Raw genomic sequence first — 18165 nt, 5'->3', positions numbered from 1 at the left:
TTCCAACCCCCCCGCCCTCCCCCCTCCCCCCCCTCCGCCCTGATCCCAATTAAAAATACAACCCAATTAAAAAGGAACCTGGCCACCACCCCCCTGGCAGGGTGAAAATGGAGCTGAACTGGAGACAGAACGTACTTCAGTGGCTCCGGAGCCAGGGGGGCACGAGGTGGGCAGGTGCTGGGGTAAAGCAGCGGGGTTTAGGTCTGTCAGCTCTGGGAGGTACAGCCGGGGACCCAGAGCTGTGGTACCAGAGAGAGAAGATGACTCCAAAGGGAAGTGGAATATGCTCTGGCACACGTCTGGTGCCAGGGGGTTTGAGCAGAGCCAGGGCTCAGGTAAGATATATGGAGGGGGGCAGTGATCTTGGGGCTGTGCTGGAGACATCCTCAGGTGCTGACATCGGTGATCCCTGAAATGCTGCTGGGAAGGACTACAAGGCTTCAGCCCTTCAGGGATGAGGCTCGGGCATTGCCGCTGGCCCCTGGGGTCTCGGACAGTACTTGGTTGTGTGACACCCCCAAAACTGAGTAAGGCCATGGCACCCTTATTTTCTGCTGAAGGCTCTGGGAGGGTATCCCACTGGGAGGGGATCCCCCTGGATGGATCCGAGGGTCCAGGATAGGAGAGCAGGGGGATGTGATGGTTCTGGGGAGCAGGATGGGATAACGTGGGGAGTGTGATGGCTCTGGGGAGTGGGATAGGGGAGCAGGATGATGTGATGGACTGGGGGAGTGGGAATTCTGGGAGTAGGGGGGATGCAGGCAGTAGAGGAGCTTTTTGGGATATTTCACACTGTCCCCCTGGCTGAGCCCCACCGAGCACCATACCCCAATTGTGGGACTGAGCCACGGCCCCTCCTGCCCGTAGCCTCGCGTGGGCGAGGGGCCTCGCGGGGGGGCCTTCCCTCCCCCGGAGCAGGCAGCCAGCGTGTCCCGGTCCCTGAGAGCCGGGATGAAAGGACCATTGTCCCAGGCTGGGCAGCCGTGAGGGCTGGCCATGGACACCCCACGTCCCCTCTGTGTCCCCAAACCCTCCCACTCTCCTTCTTACCCCCCACCAAGATCTTGGGAATTGTGTGGGGAGGCAAGAACCCCCCCCACAACCCATGTATTATTTTTTTGGGGAAAGTCCTGGCAGTCTTCCCCTTGAATCCTGTTTCCATGAGGCAGCCAAAGCTCCGTGCCGGGAACAAGCCTGGGCCTGGCAAGGGGGGCCCTGAGTGCCCCCGCCCCGGGAAGCGCCCCGGCATCCTCTGGGAGCCGCCGCTGCCACCAGACCGAGGTACTGGGTGCTCCAGGGGGGCTGGAGGGGAAACGCCAGCTTGGGGGGGGGGGGGCGGGGGGGGCCCCCCGCCCCCCCCGCCGCGGGTTCTCTCCTGGGGAAGGTCGTATTTCTTTCCACGTGCTTCTGTGGGTCCCTGGACGCACAGTGCTGGGGGGACACTGGGGTACTGGGAGCTGCTGGGGCAGTGGGGGGAGTATGGAATGTTTCCCTGCTCAGGGCAACAGCGCTGTGCCCCCCCGTCGTTGGGGTACTCATGCCCCGGACTAACTGCAGTATACCCCACCCAGCTCAGCCCCGGTACTCCCCAACCAAATGCCAGTATGCCCCAGCTCGCTCTCAGCACACCTTAGCTCAACCGCAACATGCTCCAGCTCACCCCCAGCACACCCGAGTTCAATCCTGCCTCAACCCCAGTACATTCCAGCTGAACCCTGGTATTCCCTAGTTGCCCCCCAGCTGCCCCAAGCAGACCCCACTGAACCTTGGTATACCCCAGTTCACCTCAGCACATCCCAGCTCAAACCTAGTATATTCCCAGTATTCATCCCAGTTTAATCCCAGTACTCCCCAGCTCCCCCCAGCACATCCCAGCTCCTCCCCAGTATATTCCAATTCACCCCAACACGTCCCAGCTCAATACCAGCACATCTCAGCTTAACTCCAGTTTAACCCCAGCCTTCCCAGTTCGCTTCCAGTCTATCCCAGCTTCCCTAAGCAGACCCCAGCTCAGCCCCAGTCTCTAGGAGGCCCTGGCATTGCTGATAGCCCTCATTCCTGTGCCACTGCAGGGGTCCTACTGCCTGGTTGGGGTGAGGGACATGTTGGGGGATACTGGGTACATGGTGGTGCTGCTGATGCCAGGGTGAAGCTGGGAAAAGGGGACCCTGAGGGCCCAGCTGGCAGATTTGTTTTCTGCTGGGACCCTGGCATGTCCCCGTTCACGGCCAAACAACAGCGTCAGCTGTGGCTGTGCCAGAGCCCCTGCCAGCAGTGCCCGAGCCACACCAACCACCACCAATAGCACCTAGATGCTGGGTGATGCTGGTAGTGGGCTTCACTTGCTCTCCTCCTCCTCTTCCTTGCTGCTTCCCAGTCTGTCTGGCGAGGCCTGGAGCTTTACCAGTGCTGTGCAACTGGAACTGGGATGGCTGGTGGTTGCTTTGTCCTCCAGTAATGCCAAGCTGGTTCCATGGGACACCTTCACACTGCTGGGGCCATTGGGTTGGTGTTTGGGGTGCCCAGGGGCTCCACCTGCACAGCGGGTTCCTAGGTCTAGCACAACTGCAGGGACAGCAATTTTAATTTGTGGATTCAGCCCAAAAAGCCAGTTTTTGGAGGCACAGGGTTGAGTGCTGGAGGTGGGTGGCTGTTCTGGGGTGCTGGGAGGAAGGTGGCAAGGAAAACAAGAGCTGCCGGTGGTTTTCAGCTAGTGGGAATGAGTTGTTATGGGCCACAGCCAGGACATCAGGGGTATGGATATTTAGAGCAGTATTAAGGATGCTTTTACTGCCAGAACTTAGAAACAGGGTGAACCCTTGGGATTTTGGGGGTATCTCAGGGGAGGCAGGGAGTGATGCTCCCCCATGCAGGGAGTGATGCAGCTCCTGTGGCAGGACTCTGTGGCCATGGGGGATTTGATGCTTGGGGAAGCTTTGCAGATGGGCCCCCCAAATCTACAGGAGAGCGGGGGGCTGGCTGTGTAGAAAGGCTTTTGCAAAGCGGGGGTGGGTGCAGGCAGTTGGCGGTCCCTGTACTTCTGTCCCTGCACTTCTGTCCCTACTGCAGCATCCCCTGGCTCAGCTTGGCTTGTCTGCAGTGCTGTGGTGGCCAGGGGGATCCAGGGGGTGGCCCTGGTATGGTGTGACCCTGCTGGTGGGGACAGGGCCTGTGCATGGGGTTGTACCCCAATGAGCGTGAAGAGGAGGCGGGAGGGCTGAAAAGTGGACACCCCATCCACAGCTGGAGGGGTCACCCCTTCCCTATGAGACTTTCATTTCCCACTTATGGGAAAGTGAAACAGGGGCCCACATGGTTTCAGTGCGGGGTGTTGGGTGATGGGGCTGATTTCCCATGGAGGAAGGAGGTGCCGTGCTTCGCAGGGGGACCCATCAGGGACCCATCCTCTGCAGCTCTTGGCACAGCCCCCCCCCAGCATTGCCAGACCCTGGGATATTGGGGCTCCTCTGGGGTGGCTGTGCACATGCGGTTTGGCTTCCTGACCCAGTTTGCTGGCAGCTTCCATAAAGTGTGTCAGGAGCTGAGAGCATTCCAGTGGAACTCAGTGGGTAGTGACAGCATTGCCAGATGTATTTACCCTTTTTATGGCTGGATTTACCCATTTCTGGTCGGATTTATCTCCTTCTTCACTGAATTTGCTAATTTCTGGCTGTATTTGCCCCTTTTCTGGCTAGATTTGCGAGGCAGGCAGCAATGCTCTGGAAGGGAATGCCAGGAAAATCGCCTGTTTGTTGGTGCCACAGCCTGGGACATGTTTCAGCTTCCCAGGTTTTACCTCCACTGGGGAAGGGGAATGCAAGTGGGATCTTGGGGAAACGAGGAACCCCCAGTTTTCCTGCCCCCTTGTCCCAGACTTCTCACCCACCTCATCACTGTCCACCTTCCACCTCTATGCACATCCCCCATCTCCACACAGAGCCGGCTCGGGGCAGTTCCCACGTCGGGGCACACCCTGGCGTGTGTGTGTGTGTGAGCCCTCAGGCCCCTGAGCAGGGGGCCGGGCACCCTCTGGCTGCTCCACATGAACCACCTGGAAATGGCAATGCATGTCAGAGGGAGGAGGCCCCAGAGAAGCAATTCCACTCCTGGATTGTGACTCTGCAAGCCTGAACTCGATCCCTGAACAGTGCCTGGGCGGTTTGAATATCATTTGCAGTTTTTTTGGCTGAGAAGATCTTGAAAATGAAAAAGCTTCACCCTCCCAGGAAAGACCTTGGGCGCTGCCACGCAGATGGGAATCCACTGAGGTGGAGTGTGGAGGGTTTGGGTGGGAGGGGGTCTGTGGAGTGCTGGGTGCTGTCCCGGGACCCTTTGTTTGCTTTGGGGTGTTCGCTGCTTGCTGAGGATTCTGCTTGAGCAGTTTCGGGGTGAGGATGTGGTGCTTTTGATTCCCAGCTGGGCTGGGAATTTGCGGTAGCCCTGGCAGGTCTGTTGGGGACATCAGGTTCAGCCGCTGGATCCAGCAGGGACATTGGCCTCATTCGGGCTGGCCATGGCCCCTGGCTGAGGATCTTTCCTTAATTTAGGCAGGAAAGGTAAAAATTGCTGTGATGCGAGACTGGTTGCCCAGTGCTGCTGGAGCATGGCAGCCGAGGAACCCCCTTCCCACTGGTGGCCAGCCCAGTTCCCACAGGTCCTTCTCCACCCAGCTTTGTCCCCTGTGCCCACAGGAACCCTGGTGGGTAACAGCTTACTGCCCTCCCTGGGGATCCACAGGGGTCCTGGGGTGGTGGGACATGGCAGCCACCTGCCTGCTCGTCCCTTTCTGTCCAGTGGCCAGAGCTCAGCTTGTCCTGCTGCCCCACAATGCCCCGTCCTTGGTGCCTGGTTCCTGCCACAGTACTGGTGAGCTCTCACTTCCCTGAGATCACCCTGCCTGGCTCTTCCTTCCTCTCCTGATGAAAGCCCTGCCCCGTCCTTCTGTCACCCAGGGCTCAAACAGCCTCAGGATCCGGCCTTCTCGTTCCCCATGGCAGCTGTGGTCAGTGCATCACCGCACTGAGGCCTCACGGTTCTCTTGGGGCCGAGGGTGGCTATTGCACCACATCCCAGCTCAGAACTCTGCTCGGCTTTCCGGAAAGTTCCCACTGCTGAGGTGGCGTTTGAGGAAGTCCTGGGGCAGGCAGAGACCCCTTGGCAAACTTCCACCGCGCCAGCTGGACCACAGGCAGGTCGGCCACCTCTTTCTGCTGAGCCGAGGGACCGTGTGCTGGTAACTAGCTCTCCTTGATTAATGAGCCCACAGACCTGGGGAAGGGGAACATGGGGTGCAGGCAGGGTTTGCCTATATTGGAGGAGGAATTGCAATGGGAACTAGATCTATCATGCGGGTGCCAGAGACCTGACAGGGCTTCTATGCTGGAGTTTCCTGTCTCCTGGCCACTATCCTGGGTGCCATTGAAGGGACAGGCAGGGGAGAGCTGTGGGATGCCCACCACTTTACTATCTGGTGCTTGGGTGCTGAGTGCAGCTCTGTCACTGACATACTGATGGCCCTGGTCACACTACTCGATCCCCGGCACTTCGTTAGGGGTAATGTTGCTTACCTGGGGGAAGCCAGAGCCAGTGAAGGGAGCATGCTTGCCTGTCACTCCCAGTCAGAACCCATAGCCTCCCCATGGCATACACAGCTCCTTAATCGAACAAGCCCAGCCCTCCCTAGTGCCCCACCTGAGGGTTGGGAAACCCACGGCCCGGAGAGCAGTGGTGGGATGTAGTGGGCAAAGGGTGGGCACACCCCTGCAGCACAGGGGGCTCCTCCCTGTGCCAGGATGCTCAGCTCTGCTGGGGGAAGAGGTGCATCCTAAACCCTCTGTTGAGTTGAGGGCATCTGAAGTGGGCTGGGGTGGCTGTGGGAGTCCCCCAAAAAGCAGCCAGCACCCAAGTTTGGGGGTGGAGGGGCTTGCTGAGCCCCTTGGTCCAGACAAAGGGGACCAGCACCAGGGACCCCCAGATCCTTCATCCCCAGCACTTGGAGAGCGAGGGCTGTGTGGGTTTGGGATGGGGCTTAGGGGTCTGGTGCTCATGTATTTTTGCATCCTGGCTTATCCCCCCAGAGCAGCAGTGCCACCGTGCCAGGGTGCTAGCAGCCCTCACTATTCCCTCCTCACACCACTTGTCCAGCCTTTAAGTCTCTTACAAAACAGCCCCTGTGGTGTTACCTAATCCCGGGGAGGAATGTGGTGGGTCAGCACTGGGAGGATTTGCGCTTGGCAGGGGCCACAGCCAGGGTTACCCCCTGATCCCCAGCAGCCAGCTGGGTTAAGGCATCTCCCTGTGTTGATTTTGCTTCTGGAATATCCTCATCTTGTTAAGCACTGAGGTTAAATGATTAATGATTGAAGTAGGGAACCTAGCGAGGGCCTGATGAATGATTTACTTGGTGAGGGCAAAGGGCCTGACAGCGCCGGGGAGCTGCTAGCCTGGCACACTGGGGACCCTGCGCTTCCCTTGCTGAAGTTTTGTCCCCATCCTTGTCCCCGGTGAGCAGCTAAGAGGGGCCTCAGCCACCCCAGGTAATGCTGGGACAGTGCCAGTGGTGAGTGCTGGTGCAGCTGTCCCTTCCTGATAGGTCTGTCCCACCACTGCGTCGATGTCCAGGCACAACACTGGGGATGTTGGCACTGGTGTCAATGGGTGACACTGGCAGTGACTCCTTGGCTCTAGCCAGGAGGGGCAACATTTGTGGGAGCCCCATACTGGTGTCACCGTGTTTCTCTCTGCTCCTCCATGGTGTTTTGCCTCTGCAGGCAGCACCCAGCTGGAGTTGAGCCTGCCTGTGTCGGTGTCACTGGGATCTGGTGACAGCAATGTCACCCAGCACCATCACTTATCCATTTTCAATAATAGATGAGGGCTTTCTAGGTGTGGAGGTGGGAGAGGGAATTTTATTCTGATCCAGGGATTTTTGTGCTGCTGGTTGGGATTGCTGGGACCAGTGGGAGGTCCTTGGTACTGCTGGTTTCGCTGGTGCTGCCAGCAAGGAGCCACAGGGCTCAGCCAGCCCTGGGTCCCCTTGCTCCTTCCTTGGACGCTTGGTCCTTGAAGCCTGAAGGAAAGTCAAACTGTGCCAGGGAAGTGGCATTATGGCCAGATCCCAGCAGCACCACTGGGATGCTGGTGTCTGGAGGTGTAGGGGTCACTGGCTGTGGGGACCCCATGGTGCCTCAGGCTTGGCAGTGTCCAGTTAGTGCTGGGTGGAGGATGAGCCTTGCTCAGCTATGCACTGTGCACTGAAACCGCAAGTGCTGCTGAGGGCTGGGACCTGCCTGAGTCACAGAAAGTGTGACTCTGACAGCAGATCAGACCAGCCTATTTATGGCTCCAGGAAATCCTCTGGCGCCTTCTTAGCAGGTCTAAAAAAACCTCCAGCAAACCCAAAATAAGATGGTGCCGGGGTCACTACCAGTGCTGTGTGTGCCGGCATGATGGGATCTGCCTCCTGCCCGGAGCCTGCCAAGGCTGTGATGCTGGTGGGTGGGAAGGGCAGGATATTCCATCTGCTGCTTGTTGGGATAACAGGGATTTGCCCCGCCAACAGCTATGGTGTGGGATTGGTGTTCTGCTGCAGGAGCTGGGACACCAAGCGAGCCCCCATGTCCCAAGCTCTGGGTGCCACAAGGGCACTCTGCTAGGTGTGTGCACCAAGGGTGCTGCACAGGTGCTCTGCCAGCACCCTAGGGTGCCATGCTGGAGCAATGCCAAGGACAGAAAGGGCTCTGGAGCTGGGAACAATGCTGTGGTGGGCATATGGTCTGTGAGGAGGGGTTTGGTGCCATTTGGGTTGGGGGCTCCAGCAGCAGCACCCTGCCACTGCTGTGATGGGGACAGCCTGGAAGAGGGGACAGCCTTCTGGATCCAACTGTCCATGTCACTCCATCCTGGCTTGCTGCTGTAAACTGGAGAGCTGCATCCCGGAGGGTGACAGCCCTGAGGTGCAGCCAACAGTTCCTCTGCCCTTGAATCAGGCATATTCAGGCATATTCCCTGATTATCCACAATGTGGGACCCCCTTTCCCCACTGCTCTGTCCCCCAGCCCAAATGTCACCCCGTGGGACCATGCTGGGGCCCCATGGTGCCTTCACCTCTAAGGGGATGGCCTCTATGTTTCAATGCCTAAAGTGGGACCCTCCAGCATTTCCACACTCCTGCAGCCCCCCAGTTCAGGATTGGGTGATCCTGGGGACACAGCGTGGTTGGAGGCCATAGGAAAACCAAGTGGCTTCACTGGGAATGTTGGTTTTGGGACCCCAGGCTTCAACTGGTGTGTGTCTTGGGACTGATCCTGATCCTGTTGTCTCCATTCCCAGGTCCTGATGTCATCCTGAGCCTCGCTGGCAACAGGAGATGCACTGAGTGGTGCAAGTTTCTGTGGCCAGCCCCCTGCCATGGAGGAGGAGGGGTCTCTGCCGGTTGCCGCCTGGCTGTCTGCCCTCCACCTCGACCAGTACGTGGAGAGCTTCCAGCAAAGCGAGCTGTGGTCAGTGTGGGACTGCCGGGCTCTGACAGATGAGGGGCTCACCCGCCTTGGGGTGCTGCTGCCCGGCCACCGCCGCCGCATCCTCCTGGGGTTGCAGAAAGCCTTCGCTGAGGCCCCACTGCCCGCCAGGACTCAGCAGCCCCCTGCCAGTAAACCTGTCCCCATGAAACGCCACATCTTCCGCCTGAGCACTGCAACAGGGCCGGAGCAGCTGGAGCCCCGGTGCCTGCCAGTGCCCAGTGGGACCCCACTGCTGGAGCCGGAGCGGAGTGCAAGCTTCGCCCAGCTGCCCCCACCCATCCCACCCAGGGTGGGCTGCCGCCCCCCCCTCAAATTCTCGCCATCACTATCGGGGGGCAGCCCCGAGCCCTGCCCTCCGCCCTGCAGCCATCTCCCAGCCCTGGAGGACCCCTCACCACCAGCCCTTGGGGATAAGCCCCCTGCCGACAGCCAGGTGAGACCCCCACTGCCACCGCTGCCAGCCAAGCGACACCAACTGGAAACCAAGTGCCAGAGCCTGAAGGGCCCCCCACTGCCCGACCGCCCCCCTGTGCTCCCCCCCAGGGCTGTGTCCCAGAGGAGGTAAGGGGGTGGCAGGGGCATGGGCTTGGGGATGGCCAAAGGTGGCAGGGTCTGTGGGGGGGGGCTACTGTCATGTGGGTGGGACCCTCAGGGTCACGACACGTGTTGCCTGGGGTACCTATACCCTCCCCAGACCTTAGCACATCTCCTGGGGGTACTCCCAGCCTCAGCACATCCCATGAGGGTACTAATCCTCCCCCTAACCCCAGAACAACCCCTGGGGGTATCCCTGCCCCAGGCCACAGCACATTTCCCAGGGCTACCAGCACCAGGGTGTGACTGAGATATTTATTTTGGCTGTGGCTGGAGTACCCACTCTGATCACTCCAGTCACCCAGGTCACCCAAGCCTGGCGTGGGCTGGGGCGCAGTCCCTGCAACAGTGTAGAGCCCTGCCTTGCCCACACCTGCAATGTGGGCAGTGCTGAAGCCTGAGGAACTGTTCACACCAGTCGGTGCAACACAGTGAACAGCAGCGCAGAGACAGCGTGGGGCAAACTTGCTGTCAGCTGCTGTGGCCAGATGACATCGGAGCAGGCTGGAATTTGGGGACAGCAGTGCTTGCAGCCCCCCCTTTGATGTCCCAACCTCCCCAGTGCACTCCCAAATCCTGCGGAGCACAGGCAGGTGTGGAGTGAGGACTGGGAGTGCGGTTTGGAGGGGGCAGAGGAGCTCCTGCGTGCCAGCACCCTCCCAGGGTGAGGTGGGGAAATGTCAGCAAGCTTGTGTGGCCCCCTCCAGGGAGTCCTCCCTGCAACCTCCCCAGGACCCACAGACTTCCCAGCACTCTAAAGGATATGATCCTGGAGCTAGGGTGTCTAGGTGGTCCCCTAAGGGACGCCCTAAGGGGGTCCTGGGAGTGGGGTTGGGTTTGTCCTGAGTGATGGTGCTGGATGGGACCTCGTGTGTAGTCAGGATGAGAATGGGAGGGCTGGTGGCTGGGCTCCCCCTCCAGCTTCCCATCCCTCTGCCCCAGAGGGCTTTTTGTGGTAAGGTGGGTGGAGGTGATCCCTCTGCCTGTGCTCTGTCCCCTACCTGGTGCTGATGCATCAGGGAGTGGCCTGGGATGCTGAGCTGGGCAGGGGGCTCAGGCAGCTGATGTGGGGTGCTGGCATGCCATGGGGTGGGCAGCACCTGTCCCTAGGGCTCCTTGGACTCCGGATCAACAGTGTCCATCCTGGCACCCCAGGAACTGTTCCTACCACTGCATTTCTGCACCAAGATAGTCACCCAAATCCTCCTGGAGCCACTCTCCATCCTGCCCTGGCCAGGAGGCTCGCCGGGCATGATGAGACCGACGGCTGCCACTTTGGTGCAAGCTGTGCTGGCTTGGTGCTGGACGTGCCATGGGTTTGGTACTTGCCGTGCTGGTTTGGTGCCAGCTGTGCCGTGGGTTTAGTGCCGTCCGTGCTGGGTGTTTGGTGCCAGCTGTGCCAGAGTTCTGGTACTGGCCGTGCTGAGGATTTGGTACTGGCCGTGCTGAGGATTTGGTGCCGGCCATGCCGCTGCTCCGGCCAGCTCAGGAAGTTTTTGCTGCAGTGCAGGAAGTGCCGGGGTGAGAAGCTCCGCTCCCCGCCGGCCTCCCCCAGCCCTCCCCGTGCTGCCGATCGGTCCCACCGGGGGTCCCGTCACCTGCCCAGGTAGGGGGCACGGGTGGCACAGTGCCAGGCGTGCCGCACACAGGCAGGCGGCGGGGGCCGGGGCGGAGGGATTTTTGGGATGGGATCTAGCGCTGCCGGCGCTACCGGGTGCGAGTCTCGCTCTGCCGGCTCCAGCGGGTGTTTCCTGCCCTGACCTGTGTACGCACAGGCATTGTTGGTCCCCCAGTTCCTGCTGCCCCGGGGACGGGCGCTCTGCCGCGGAACAGGCGCTGCCCACCCTGGCAAGGCACCCCGAAGGCTGTGCACCGGAACTCGGGGGCTGGGATTCCCCCCTGGAGCTGCCCCGAGGGATTTGGGGGTGCATTAGGGTCCCTTGGGAGCGGAATGCAGGACCATGGTAGTCAGGAGGGGATGGGCCTCGCCAGGTGGCGGTGGCTGAACAGCACCCCCAGGACTCAAGGGTGCTCCAGTGGCTTGGCGTACTCTGGGGTCACCATGGCAGAGCCCTGGTGGGTGGCCGTAGGGCCCTGGCACCTGGTGTGCCATGCACTCGTAACATATAGATTACATGTATGCATTGGGGCTTGGCAGCGACAGAAGGGAGTATGTATGGGTGTAAGTGTGTATAGATGGGTGTATACGTGGATATATGTATTTCTCACATAGATCTTGATGTTGTAGTGAGTATATACAGGAGTATATCTGTGCATCCATATATATGTTATATGTGTATTATATGGATATATTGGGGAGTTCAGGACTAACCAGCTGAACCCGAAAACACATCTCAAAAGTTACTTTAATTGTATGACCAGGAATATATTTGCTACAGGTGGGTTCTTGTTTTGAGAACATTTGGGGATTATTTAAAAATAATTATTTAAAAATAAAGAGCTATCATCTCCTAAGAAATTCTTCCCTCTGAGGGTGGTGAGCCCTGGCACAGGCTGCCCAGAGAAGCTGTGGCTGCCCCATCCCTGGAAATGTTCAAAGCCGGGTTGGATGGGGCTTAGAATAACCTGGGGTTGTAGGTATCTCTGCCCATGGCATGAAATAAGCTTTAAAGTCCTTTCCCAACCAAACCATTCCATGATTCTATGACTCTTTGGCCAGTGCCAGTGCCTGGCCATGCCCATGGATGGAGGAGGTGCCGTGATGCAGGACAGCTGGCACGGACAAGGAGTGCATTCAGGAGGATGAGGGTATTCAGAGGATGAGGGTATGAGTCACCCTGTGGCCAATGTTGGGTCCTGGCTCTGCGTGTGGGGCAGCATATGCTGGGAGCTTGGGAAGCTACCCACACTGGGGCTCCCTGGAGTGATGGGTGACTGGCTAAAGTGCCCTGCGCTGGGTTGGAGGGAGCTCCACAGCCCCAGGGTGCTGCTGTTAGCCCCAAACCCATCTCCTGCCCCCATGGGGGGACCTGACCTGGGTGCCTGCAGCCAGTGAACACGAAAGGCCTGGGGGTGGGGGGTATACTGCTGGGCTGCCCAAGGACCAACAACAGTGGGGGATGCTGGCCCATATTGAGGCTGATAGTTGCTCACATCTGGATGATCTTTGCCCATGCTGTGGTGATGCCCACATTAGGGTGATGTTTGCCCAGGTCTGGATGGTACTTGCCCACATCAGGGTGATGCTCGCTGCATCCAGGCTGGGGCTGGGGCTCTTTGCCAGCAGCTGTGAGGCAGCTGCATTGGTCTGGCCCTGTCTCTGGGTGGGGATGAGCCCCCACCATAATCCCTTGTGGAGGTGGGAGTGCCCACAGGGGAGGGACCTCCGAGCATGAGGGCTGAGGAAGAGCCAGAGCACCCCTGTGTATGCAGACAGCCCAGGAGCAGAGCAAGTGACCTGGGCATTTCTGGGGTGACGCCACCCACCCATCTCCCCTCGCTTCCGGCTGTGCTGCCGTGGTCCCTGGTGCTTCCTCCTAGCTGCTTGCAGAGCCATATTGTGGTTTCCTCCAGGCCATGTTCACCTCCGGGTTCTCACCATCACCCCAAACCCTGGGCCACCCCAAGCACCCCTGTGCCACGAGGTGATAGGATCATCCCGGCCCTGCTGGGTGTGGGATGTCTGAGATACTACCTCCCACAGGTTGATGACAGCAACCGTGTTCAACACCAGGGGCTCTCTCTCACCACTTCCGGACTTGATGCCCCCCTCCCAATGCCAGCAGCAGGGCTGTAAGCCCCCCAGTTTTGGCCACTGATGGCTCAGACCTAGACACCCCACAGAGGGTCCCATGAGCAGTGGATGCTCATGTCTGCACCCTGATCGTGGGGGGAGGCTGTCAGTGAGAGGGGCACCCCCTCTGCATGCCCAGGGGATGGTCTAGGGATTAGAGCAACCCCCTGAGCAGCTGGTGGGGGGGGGCTGTAGAAAGTGATGTCCAAGAAAGTGATGACAGAAGACTCCTTTTTGGAGAGCTGGGCGAGCTGGGCAGGGGTGGTGGCCTGGGCAGAGGTTTGGCTTTGGGGTGGTGCCTGTGGGAGAACAGCCCTTTCTGCCCCCTTTAGAAGGGAGGCCTAGATAAGGGACAGCAGATAAGGTGCTGCTCAGATAAGGGACAGCACATAAGGCACTGGTTTGCCACTTCCCTGATGGCAGAGGTGGCACCAGCCAGACCCTGCCTGGAGCAGGACTGGCATCCTTCGGGCATGGCTGCATGGGGGGCCAGGGGGTGCAGGAAGTGATGGGGCACCCACACTATCCCATGGAGCCATGGGGGGACATGAAGCCCAGGGATGCTACAGCAGCAGATGATGACATGGAGAGCAGGCAGACCAGTGGGGAGGGTGTTTTCGGGAACTGGGGTGTTATTTGTGCCTGAGCTCTGTGAGTGCCCATCCTGTTGGTCCCTGGGATAGTGGAACTAGGGGCTGGACAGGACTGGGGCTGGGCCAGAAACCCTCCTGAGAAGTCCCCATCCAGGAGATGAGGATTGTCCAGGCTTGAGGCTTGTCATCTCACTGCTGGCCATGGGGCTTGTGCTGCAGCCCCCCAACTGCAGCCCAGGGGGCAAACACCACCCTGGGTGGCTGCACAGATGCAGACCCCAGCCAGGCTCTTGCTGGAGGCTCTGTGGCTTGTGCACTGTCACCTCCATGTCTCCGGGTCCCTGCACACCTGGGTGCCCCAGCAGCTCCTGCCTGGTGGTGTTGCGATCAATGCTGCTGGGCCCCCCTGCCCACACTCCCCTGCCCATGCTCCCCTCCTTCCCTGCCAGCATTCCCTAATGTATGGATGGTTGTGGCTGGTTCCCATGGAAATAGCTGCTGAGAAATGAGGTCAGGCTGACCCAGGGAGAGCCAGCACTCCTGTCTTCCCCTGCTTCCTGCTCTGGCCAGGGAGAAGTTTCCTCTCCAGCTCACCCCAAGCTAAGGGAAAGCTCTTGTGCAATGAGCCATGGTGCTAGGAGGCACATCCCCAGAAACCATGGGGTACTAATGGCAGTCTTAGCCATGGAATCATGGAATCTTAGCTTGGTTTGGATTGGATGGGACCCTAAAGCTCATTTAGTCCCACCCCCCCTCCCAAGGGCAGAGACACCTCCCACTAGACCTGGTTGCTCCAAGCCCCATCCCACCTGGCCTTGAACATTTCCAGGCATGGGGCAGTCACAGCTTCTCTAGGAAACCTGTGCTAGGGTCTCACCACCCTCAGAGGGAAGAACTTCTTCCCAATATCCAATCTAACCAGCTGTTCCTTCTTGTGGCTGCGGTGCGAGGTAGCTGGAGCAAGGATGGCGATGGTGCCAGCATGCAGGTCTCCTGGGACTCACCTGCCTGGGGCTTGGGATGGAAATTCTGCCCACTACCTCTTCCCTCTCCCTGGATTCAGGGATGCTGCAAAGGTGCCTTGTATTTTTATACCCTGGAGAAACTTCTTAATTTCCTGCCCTTGAAAACACCATTACCTTTGAGTCTCAGGAAGGCAGGAAGCAAGGAACAGGAGGTAGGAGTGTCTGAGCCCAGCTGCTCAGGGGCTCTGTGGGGAGGAGGACAGTCCCCATGGTCCCTCTCCGCACTGGTCAAGGTTTTGGGGCTGGGGGCATGGCTCACTGACCCAGGAGAAGCTCCATTTCCAGGAGTTCTTGCTACCGTACCAGCCACCCCGGATCTCCAGTGTCCACCCCACTATAAGGAATGGCACAGAGCATCCCTAGGACCCCCATCCTGCTCAGGGAACCCTGTGGCCACCAGCAAACCAGCTAAGGAAGTGGCTCTGCCATTGTTTAGACTGGAGGAAAGAAAACAACCTGCTCTGGGATGTGGCTTCAAGGCTGTGGGCAGCTTGGGGTGTCCCAGAGCCAGATAAGGATCCTGAGCTGTGGAGCACACACAGGAGAGTGAGGTTGGATGCCAGGAAAACATTTCCAGGTTAGAAAAGTAGTCATATAAAGCACAGGAAAGGCTTTGCCATGGAATCTTAGGAATTGGTTTGTGGGTTTGGGTCTGCTGAGGTTTGGTCTCTTTTGGGGGTCCTCTGTGACCCCCTGCAGGTGTATCAGGGTGGGAAGTGGGGCAGGAGCTGGCATAAGGCAGTGCTTGCTCATCTCTCGCACAGCATCCCTGCCAAAGAGGAGCTCCCCATCACTGAAAGAGCACCCCGTGTCACCCTGTCCCCCCCGTTTCCCCTGCCTCGCACGAAGACGCCAGCCCTGACGCCACCGGCGCTCCCCTCCAAGGCCACCCTTCCCTTTGTGCCGGAGTTTGGTGAGTACAAGGGGGGCCCCTCCAGTCTTCCCCTGTCACAAATCTTCCCTTGGGATTTCCATCCCATGGGTGCTGTGCCTTCCTTCCTGTTCATTTGTTCCTCTGTCCTTGCTGGGGTCCCTTTCTTCTCTATCCTCTTTCTTGCCTTCTGGGCTGGGTGTGCCAGGGGTGCAAGATCTGGGCTGGGGGATTTAGGGTGTGTGAGGTCTGAGCTGGGGGCTTCAGGGAAGGGGTGTAAGACCTGGGTTGGGTGTTTCAGGGATGCAAGATGTGGACTGGGGGTTTGGGTGCATGTTCCTAGGGCAGAGCAAAGGTTTCTGTGGGTGCTGGAAGCGCCCACACACACTCACAGAGGAAAAGTGAACCTATCAGGGGGCTGAAATGCAGATGTCCCTGGTTCTGAAGTCTCAGGACCGTGCCTTTGCATCCCCCAGCCCCTTCCTCAGGGTATCCCTGGGGCTCAGCCAACTGCCAGGAGCAATGCTGAGTTGGGGACCCCCATGGAGGGGTGAAGGTTTGGTCTTGGGGTGCAGCCCTCGTTGGACTATAATTCAGCTGGAATAGCTCTGCTGGAAGGAGGAGGAAGGGCTGAGCTCTGTGGGGTACTGGGTACCTCTCAAGGCCAGCGAACCTGCAGGAAGCAGCACTGGTTTAACTGGGAGCTGGGGTGTGTTTCAGAAGCTGGGAGAAGCCGTGGACAGGGAGCTTATCTGTTGGGGGCTGTAGGGAGGAAAGCTGCTCCCACCCTGATGGGTTTGGGATGCAGAGGCTGCAGGGGGTTTCTGTGGTGCCAAGGTGAGCATCTACCTGCACCCCTCAACCCCCAGCAACCTGGGAGCATCCTCACCTTCTTCCAGGGCCCAAACACCATTATCTGGGTTGGGGTTTTGGGAGGATTCTGCTCCAGATTCTCAGTGGGATTTGGGAGTGGGTGTCTGCCAGGGCCAGGCTGTCTGGGGGCACTTGTTCCCTATGGGTTTACAATCCTGACCAGGATTCCTGCTGATGTGGGTGCTGGGTGAGAGGAACTATCACTCGCTCCCATCATCCTCTGGGATCTCATTTCCATGGTGCGCAAGCTTGGGAGCTGATAAGGAATGGAAGAGGAGGGAGGGGAGTCCACCCTGGAAAACAAGCTGTGGGAAAAGCCCCTGGGAACCCCCAGCAGCAGGAGCTCCCAGGCAGAGACACGAGAGCCTGGATGAAACCATAGTGCTGGGGCTGGTGTCACCAAGTCCTGTTCTGGCGAGTGTTGTGACAGTGCTGGGAAGTGCCACTAGCAGGACTTTGCCCTTTCCCAGCTCTTCCCCAAACTCCTTGATAAAACCTTTTTTGTCACAGGGATGGGGTGGTTATTTGCCAAGGGCAAAGCAAGGGGAAGCCAGCCGTGCCTGCATCCTCACCCTCCCCACAAGCTCCAGGGTAGCAGGGGAAATTGGGACCCCTTGCTCCACCCCAGCTGATTCCCAGCATTTCCCTCTCTTTTGTCAGATGACTCAGACTACGAGGACTCGGCGTGGGAGGAGGAATTAGCCAGACCGACGGGGGAGATGGCCAAGGTTTGTCCCACCATGGGGCTGGAGGTGGGCAGGAGCTAGCAGGGTGACTGGCCCTAAGGACAGGTACCGGCCTTGGGATGCTACACAGATACCGGTTAGGGCTGGAGGAGCATGTTGGCAGTAGCTAGAAAGGGGGTTCTGCCTCACTGAGCACCCACTGTGTGTCCCATAGGTTCCTAGGGAGTACCCCCTGGGTCTCCCATGGGGAGTGGAACCCTGGGGTTCCCAGGAAGCACCCACTGGGTCTCCCATGGGGGTTGAAACCCCAGAGCTGGAACTGGGTCCTTCAGTGTTCTCGGGAAGTACCTACCAGGTCTTTCAGTGGTGCTGGAACTCGAGGGTCCCTGGGGAGCACCCACCAGGTCTCACCCCAGTGTCCCGAGGAAGCACTCACTGTGTCCTCTGGGGTCTCTGGGGAGCACCCACAGCTGTGCAGCACCCCGCCACACTCGTGCTCAGAGTGTGCGCTAGTAGATCTCTCCAGCACTGCATCTTGAATGTAATCCCTGGACTGCGAATTTCTATCTGCCTCCCTTGCTCCCTGGGGTGGGAATGGATGGATTTGGGGAGTCCCAGCATCTGCAGAGCCCCCTGAGCACCTGAATCCCCCATCTGCCTTTGCTAGGGAACACCAGGGCCAAGGAGGCGATGCCGGATTTCTCATAAAGCTCCGACATTTTTAGCTGCTATAAATAACCATCCTGGTGTTCAGCTCCTCCCTTGACTGTACTTCCCTCTCTCTGTGAGCCTCAGCATGCCTCTTCCTGGGCACCCTGGCACTGTTGAGCTGGGGATGGGCTGGTGACACAGCATCATGTCCCCTCTCCTTCCATCTACCCTGCACCCTCACGGTGCACCAAGGAGACCCCACGTGTCACCTGTGTGTGTCTCTGCAGGAGGATGCTGAGCCTAGGATGGGGCGACCACGGTCCCTGCGTTTCAACAGCCTCTTCAGTGAAGATGAGTTCGGCGAGGACCACCCCGATGCACCCCCTGCCAAGTATGAGCTTGGCTGCCATGCTGTGTGCAGGGGACATGTGTGTGTGCGGCTGTGTGCATGTATAGGCAAGGGATATGTGTGCATGTACCAGGGAGTGGTTCTGTGGGGGGGGTGTGAGCACAGGCAGAGAGCTCTTGTGCATGGCAGGACGGGTGAGTGCACAGGTCAGGGCTTCTTGTGTGTGCACAGCTCCACAGTGTGCACA

The 18165-nt window shown here is 58.9% G+C and overlaps 1 protein-coding gene across 11 annotated transcripts in view; it reads left to right on the top strand.

Annotated features, from left to right (window-relative positions):
* The first annotated feature begins 948 nt into the window (after positions 1–948).
* Positions 949–18165, top strand: part of ARAP1 (ArfGAP with RhoGAP domain, ankyrin repeat and PH domain 1) — a 35862-nt gene continuing 18645 nt past the window's right edge. For 5 of the 11 annotated variants that reach the window (XR_006016612.1, XR_006016609.1, XM_042031449.1 and 2 more), the window contains exons 1-5: positions 949–1281; positions 8332–9083; positions 15253–15401; positions 16893–16960; positions 17857–17960. Coding sequence is in view for 4 of the 11 variants with exons in the window: in XM_042031449.1 (XP_041887383.1) it covers positions 8410–9083; positions 15253–15401; positions 16893–16960; positions 17857–17960 (995 nt within the window). In the remaining 7 variants the exon portion in view is untranslated. Of the gene's footprint in view, positions 1282–4132; positions 4269–4971; positions 5234–8331; positions 9084–9184; positions 10723–14395; positions 14540–15252; positions 15402–16892; positions 16961–17856; positions 17961–18165 lie in introns of those variants that run through there. The other 6 variants (XR_006016613.1, XM_042031447.1, XR_006016610.1 and 3 more) reach the window with 5 other exon arrangements.

The sequence above is a fragment of the Corvus kubaryi genome, unplaced genomic scaffold, assembly GCF_017639235.1.
Source record: "Corvus kubaryi isolate FWS band 111438036 unplaced genomic scaffold, C.kubaryi_AGA036_p1.0 37341, whole genome shotgun sequence".
Taxonomy (NCBI): Eukaryota; Metazoa; Chordata; class Aves; order Passeriformes; family Corvidae; genus Corvus; species Corvus kubaryi.
Note: the sequence above shows the minus strand (reverse complement) of the source record. Positions and strands in the feature narration are given on the sequence as shown.